This window comes from Sinocyclocheilus rhinocerous, unplaced genomic scaffold (assembly GCF_001515625.1).
Source record: "Sinocyclocheilus rhinocerous isolate Xijiao unplaced genomic scaffold, SAMN03320098_v1.1 scaffold115, whole genome shotgun sequence".
Classification (NCBI taxonomy): Eukaryota; Metazoa; Chordata; class Actinopteri; order Cypriniformes; family Cyprinidae; genus Sinocyclocheilus; species Sinocyclocheilus rhinocerous.
The window spans coordinates 2,622,238-2,628,986 of record NW_015650001.1 but is presented as its reverse complement, the minus strand read 5'-3'; the positions used below and the strand labels follow the sequence as shown (position 1 = coordinate 2,628,986).

The 6,749-nt window shown below is 37.1% G+C and overlaps 1 protein-coding gene across 3 annotated transcripts in view; it reads right to left on the bottom strand.

Annotated features, from left to right (window-relative positions):
* The window catches only part of xab2 (XPA binding protein 2), a 20,351-nt gene that overhangs the window by 2,330 nt on the left and 11,272 nt on the right, over nucleotides 1–6,749 (bottom strand). Inside the window, exons 4-17 of one of the 3 annotated variants that reach the window (XM_016516210.1) lie at nucleotides 6,695–6,736; nucleotides 6,410–6,607; nucleotides 6,139–6,273; nucleotides 4,869–5,033; nucleotides 4,636–4,780; nucleotides 4,400–4,551; nucleotides 4,184–4,303; nucleotides 3,953–4,084; nucleotides 2,495–2,626; nucleotides 2,280–2,393; nucleotides 1,985–2,147; nucleotides 1,688–1,878; nucleotides 1,473–1,595; nucleotides 1,215–1,386 (exon numbers count right to left, since the gene is read on the bottom strand). In XM_016516210.1, coding sequence (XP_016371696.1) covers nucleotides 1,215–1,386; nucleotides 1,473–1,595; nucleotides 1,688–1,878; nucleotides 1,985–2,147; nucleotides 2,280–2,393; nucleotides 2,495–2,626; nucleotides 3,953–4,084; nucleotides 4,184–4,303; nucleotides 4,400–4,551; nucleotides 4,636–4,780; nucleotides 4,869–5,033; nucleotides 6,139–6,273; nucleotides 6,410–6,607; nucleotides 6,695–6,736 — 1,984 coding nt within the window. Of the gene's footprint in view, nucleotides 1–1,214; nucleotides 1,387–1,472; nucleotides 1,596–1,687; nucleotides 1,879–1,984; nucleotides 2,148–2,279; nucleotides 2,394–2,494; nucleotides 2,627–3,952; nucleotides 4,085–4,183; nucleotides 4,304–4,399; nucleotides 4,552–4,635; nucleotides 4,781–4,868; nucleotides 5,034–6,138; nucleotides 6,274–6,409; nucleotides 6,608–6,694; nucleotides 6,740–6,749 lie in introns of all 3 variants that reach the window. The other 2 variants (XM_016516211.1, XM_016516212.1) reach the window with 2 other exon arrangements.

Sequence of the window (6,749 nt, the reverse complement as noted above, 5' to 3'; positions counted from 1 at the left end):
TATCATTGCTGTTCATAAGCGCAGCGCTGCTTTGTTTACAGCGGTAACCAAGGAAACGCTTTAAGCGCCACCTGTTGGCGGAGAGTGAATCTGCGTCTCATTCAGCTCGTCTGCTGTTTCATGCAGATATTTTTGTTTATAGTTTCACAAAACTGAAGTCAAACCATTTTGTTTTTGCTTCAAATTTAGAAATTATACAATGTAATTTAGATTAAGAACTGCTCATGTTGCATGTATGCAGCATCTTTGTTTGGATCATGATTAAAATGCAGTGGTTGCCTCTAATTTTAAATGGAAAGAGCACAGACAAAGCCTTAGTTTGTTTATATGAAGAGATTTATTTTATTTGTGTTACTTATTTATTTGATTTGGGGCTTGTTTTAAATTTTCAATTTAGTTTTGTTATTTACATTACATTTAAATGTTGTTATTTAGCAAACGCTTTTATCCAAGGCGACTAACAAATGAGGACAATAGAAGCAATCAAAACCAACAAAAGAGCAATAATATGCAAGTGCTATATTAGTATATTATTATGGTGTTATATTTCAATTTCACAAAGAAACGTACAGTATTATGTCTAAGCAATAATAAAAGGACACATTTAATTTATAATTTGTCTTAAATCTCATTTTGTTAAAAAAAATAGTGAATCGAATCGAATCGTGAAATCAAAATCGTGAATCGAATCTTGAGTTGAGTGAATCGTTACATCCCTAATATATACATATACACACACACACATATATACACACACACACACACACATATATATACACACACATCATATATATATATATATACACTCATGCATTAGAAATTAACTGGATAATGAAAAGGCATACCATGAAAAAATAGAGACAGACCAGAATATAATTTTGCTGTCAAATGTTCACCTTCAGGAACATTTTGATGTATTCCAGCATTTTTTTTTTTCTTTCAACAAATCTATTTTTCATATTATTGCCATAAGAATTACATTAACTGCCATTAAATGAAACATTACAGAAAGGCTGCATTGCCTACAACAGTAGCCCAAATCAACAGCTAAATAGCTATTCAGCTTTTAGTTAACCTTAAGTTCCCTGCCTGCACAATATCAGACAAAAGAAAAGCCTTTTCAGGATTTCAATGTAATAACACTGATGAATCATGCACATTTATTAAAAACAATCCATTTTGATTTCCGGTTAGCTTTAATAAATGAAACATACCTGTTCCAGTAGCATTGGTGGTTGCCTTGAGCATCTGAGAGGACATGAAGTTGACTTGTGTGTTGTATGTGGCCTGCACACTGCGTTTAATCCGCAGCATCTCACGGATTGTGTCCTCATTACCGTGGCGTACCTCAAACTCCTTCCAGGTTTGCCAGAAATGAGCAGTCACCTGATCAAGAGATGCCAAGTCAGTCAAAATACAGGACACACACACAATATGAGCAAAGTAATATAGGCCGTTACGGTAAGATTTACCCTCGGATCACAGATCTGAGAGCAGTACGAGTAGATGGCTCTCGCTCTGTCAATCTCCCCAAGTTTGCTCTCCATGTCAGCGAAGCGCAGACACATGTCTCTGGCGTGCTCATCTGGCAGGACCTGCACCAAACCAAATGAACTCATTATAGTACATAACATATACGATTACACTCCCTGATATTTTGTTAATGAGTGACAGCTAAGTGGTTTACCTCAATGGCTTTCTGATAGATGGCTCTTGTGTGAGTGACTCCATAAATCTCTGCTGCACGCTTGATGTAGATGTTGAACATTTGATGTCGTTCCTCTGGTTCTACAGCTGCAGTGGCTCTCTCATACACAGCCATGGCATGTCGCGCCAGACCGTACTCCTCTTCCAGCTTAGCATACAGCAAGTAGATAGCTGTTAAACAACACCAATTAAATCAGGACCTGGGTTTCAGGCATTTACTCTTAATCTTCAATGAATGCAGTTAAGCATAAAATATTTATGTTTTCTGGATTATTACTTTTGGCATATTTAGCAGGACACCCATCCAGCGCTTGCTCAAACAGATCTCGCGCTCTCTCCAGCTTTTTGCCTCCATAACGGTCGATGAACTTGGTGAGGTACGTGTTCCAGATGTCATGGACATTAGGCCACTTAAAAAGGGCAATGCCACGCTCGTATGCCTTCAATCAAAATTTGATTGAAAAGACAGATTTGTTAAAGCGAAAAGAAGTAAATTCACCAAAACAAACCAAAAAAAAAAAGAACAAAACAATAATGAAAAAAAAACAGAAGGTTATGTTAAATTCCCTTACCTTGAAACTATCCTCAAAGTAGTTGTGTTCTTCAAGAAACATGGCATAGTTAATGATGATCTGAGGAGTGGCGATCCGGAGATCAATGATGCGATCATACACTGCCTTTGTGGACTGACAAAAGCAACAGTTACATTAACATACAAAACAGCAAGAACATACATACCTGTACATACATATCCCCTCAGTGAAAAGGAAACGACAAAGCAACATACCTGGAATGTGCCAAGACTCTCTTCCAAGTCTGCAAGCATGGACCACACTTTCAGGGACTTGTATACTCGATTCTGCACTGGTTCTGAAGAATCAAAATACTCTGCTTTTCTTGCTGGAATCGCTGTTGCTTTCTGAAAAGAAAAGGACTGTCAACATCTGGAAAAAGTTTGATGACATGATCTCCAATTTATCCCTTTGGCATGAAATGCACTAGACCAGTGTTACTCATTGCGCGGCTCGCCAAGCTTTAATGTGTGGCTCGCATGGCAGATGGCAGTAAATAATGCGATGATATTATCAATACAGATATTTAATAAAAACATTAAAAACAAGCAGGGCTAAAACTAAGCCATTAAAAAAAACTCACACCGTGTCTACACTGGACGCGAGCGTCGTGGTGCGACGCGTCAAAAGACAATAGAACCCATTTTAATTATGGCCCTATGATTTCTGCGATGCGGAAAACGCGGACGGAATTGCGGAATCCAGTCATAAAAACAGAATTTACTGTATAACGCGGAATGTCACGGAATTTGTCAAAGTTTGGGTGAATAAATCAAAAGTAGGTCATTACACTTAAATCAAATCGCAATATTGACTGGTATCTGTAAATTTTAAGCTGCAAAAATAACATTTAAATATGAATCCTGCATGTCTCTTTATGAATGAATGGCACAGACGCGTGGTTTCATTTACTACACACATACTGAAGTGTGCAGTGTTTTCAGCGTCTGCTGTCTCGCTAAATGAGAACATAAATACATGAACAACAGTCAGTGTCTGCTCTATTATAAATAATTTATATGTTAAAAATACCCAAAACAGCGGAATTACAAGATGGAAATATAGACTAGAAAGATATTTAAACGTGCTCTGCCCTTACATCCATGATATTGACTCACTGCGGAGTTGTTTTGGCAACTCTTCCAGCTCTTAACGCGGAATGTGCTCTTATGGTTTGATACATGATGGGCTAATGTAGAAGCAAATAACTTGAGATAAATAACTTTAAAAAATAACTTTTAAAAATAAACCCCTTTGTATTGCATTGCATATTGTATGTCCAGGGATGACAGATGCAGAAGCAGACATGCTATTTATGACAGGATGTAACTTTTCATACTTTGCAGTAAAAGTGGCTCTCCTATTAACTTTGTCCTATATGTGCGGCTCTCGTGAAAAAAATAGTGAAGATCACTGCACTAGACTATGATGCCAAGCAAACTTTGAAACTAGGCTGCAAATTGTCTTTAGATATTACCAAAAATTAAATAAAAACTATATAGACATTAAATTTAAAAAAAAAACATGAAAATGACCAATAAAACCAACAAAATTGCCAAAGCTATATAAATATAAAATGAATAAAACATAAAATAGATAATATTACCTCAATGACACTAAAATAACACTGTGCTTCACTAAAGCATTAGTGGTAACGTATAGTAGTCTCTTACCCTTAGTATACGCAACGCTTGGTCATAATTCTCATGTCTCAGCTCCATCTCTCCATATTCACACCACACCGCTGCAAGATCATCCACCTGTTTGTAGTTCACCTTTGTGGCCTTCTCAAAGATAGTCCGAGCCTTGAAGTTCAAGAGAAATAGTTAACCATCAGTTTAACCAACAAATTATCTGCAAGTTAAATTAAATTAAAAGCTGCAAGTACACAGGAAGTGTCGTACATCATCCAGCTGTTCATTATCCTCATAGAATCTGGCGAAGGACACCCAGAGAGAGTGAGGTTTTCCTGTGGCTTTCAAAGGATCTATCGTTTGCACAGCTTCTGTGTATGTGTTGATGATCTACAGGAAAAAGCAGAATAAGGTGTGTAAATCACACACTGTAGTTATGTTGAGACAAATATCAATCGATTTAAAGATGTAAATGATCTTTCCAACCTGTCGTGGTTGGCCCTCGTAGAGTTTGACTCTCTTGTGCCACTCGTGAACATTGTGGGGGTTCTGACGCAGCAGCACGCTGTTTAATAGAAGCGGTCGTCTAGTTATCAGCGACTCAAAACGGGCCAATCGCAACTCCAAGTCAATGTCATCTAGAGTGGGGAAATCAGGATTTCTGTAACACCAACATCAAGGATTAATTGCTACAAGGTCTTCTGAGGAAAAAAATCTCTCACCTTCTTCATCTTGTCCCAGTTCAGACGTGGTCTCCATCTTGGCAGCAATCATGCTCTCCTCAAACTGCGCAAAGCTGTCGAAAACCTGGGTGAAGTCTCGCACAGTGACTACTGTTAGGATGGCCTCCTCGTATACATCTCGAGCCTTGAAAAAACAAGATAATGGTGTCAATTTGTGCATGAGCAGGGTTAGTGTATACAGAGTCTTAGATTTCATATATTTGTAGTTTTACCTTCTCAAAGTGTCCACTGCGGATGTAGTAATCAGCCAGAGAACACCAGAGCTTGCCAAGCTGGTCAGTAAAGCGAGTGAGACCTCCTCTGATAATCGCTCCCACCTTCAGTGAAGTCACCTTGTCTGGGTTTTGTGAGATGAGGTCACAGAGCTCGTGCCAGAGCTGTAATTGAATTTTACATGATAAAATATGTACATTCTGCACAGTATGTGAATATTTCACAAAATTGAATTAATGCATATATGGAGACAGAGAATAGGATGGACATTAGTGGCATAAAGCCACTTTGATGCATAATAATAATGCATCATTAGTCTTAGAATGACAATTCAATGAATTGATTAGGGACCTAAGCAATTATAATTCCTATAATAATTACTAGTGTATTAGATAATCATTTTTTTCTAATCCAAAATACAATTCCTGACCTATTTTAAGCCACCAAATCCAGATCTGCAACCTACATTTTTGTCTTCAAGCATGAATATGTCAGAAAAATACAATAAAATGTTGGCCAATTTCAGACTGCATCATCTTGAATATGCATCATTTAGTTAGGAACCATAATTAAGATAAATCTGTGTCAAATACACTACTGTCCAAAAGTTTGGGGTCAGTAAGATTTTAGCTTTAAGAGTGAGGGGTCAGTAAGAGGTCAGTTTTTTAAAGAAATTACTTATTTCTTTAATTCAGCAAATTAAAATTACTTATACTTTTATTCAACTTATAAGTTGAATATAAGTATACTTATATTCAGCAACGCTGTATTAAACTCATAAAAAGTGACAGTGAAGACAAAGTTACAAAATATTTTTATTTCATACAAATGCTGTTCTTTTGAACTTTGTTCACCAAAGAATCCTGAAAAAAACGTATCACGGTTTCCATAAAAATATTAAGCACAACTGTTTCAACATTGAAAATAACAAATGTTTCTTGAGCACAAATATTAGATTATATTAGAATGATTTCTAAAGGATCATGTGACACTGAAGACTTGCTTTACCATCACCGGAATAAATTATATTTGAAATATATTTATATAGAAAGCAGTTACTTTAGATTGTAGTAATATTTCAAAATATTTCTGTTTTTACTTTGTTGTCGATAAAATAAATGCAGCCATGGTGAGCATAAGAGACTACTTTCAAAAATATAAAAATAAAAATTGTAACCAACCCCAAACTTGTGAATAGTAGTGTATTTACACTCCAGATGTAGAGATGGACAAACTCATTAAAAAATGTAAAACCTGTAATTTGCTGACCTGATAATTGGACTTTCCCTCTTTCGAAACAAAGTTTTCATCATTGACCACAGCTGCCAGCCGAATCGCAGCTTCATCCAGACGTCCAACTGAACGCAGGTAATCAATGTATTCCTCTGCATTCTCAGGTGACAACTACAAAAAGGACAGAGGAAAAGGAAGTGTATAGATAGCTTTAATCATTTACACCTTAAAGCACAGAGCTTGACACGTCAACTAATATAGACAATCAAGTGTGTTTTTGGTTTCCAGCATAACGTCCAACATTTACCTTTAAGTACCGGCGGTAAACACGAATAGCTGTTTCTGGGAGAGGCAAGTTACGGGCAAAGCGAAGATACAGGGGCCAGATGCGAGGATGCTGGGTAATGGGTAGCGCTCTTAACGCCCTATCGAATGTCCGTCTGCTCCGTGTAATTTTGCATTGAGACACCATGAGCTGACAGTAGTCGATCCATATCCTGGGCATCTGAGGAGACCGTGAAAAGTCTGCTATATGTTGTCACACAGTACTGCCGCTATACAAACGTGAAAATGTAAGAAACTTCAGCTTTACCTTATGCATAAACACAAGTGCTCTCTCATGACAGTTGTTCACCTCCTCGTATGCT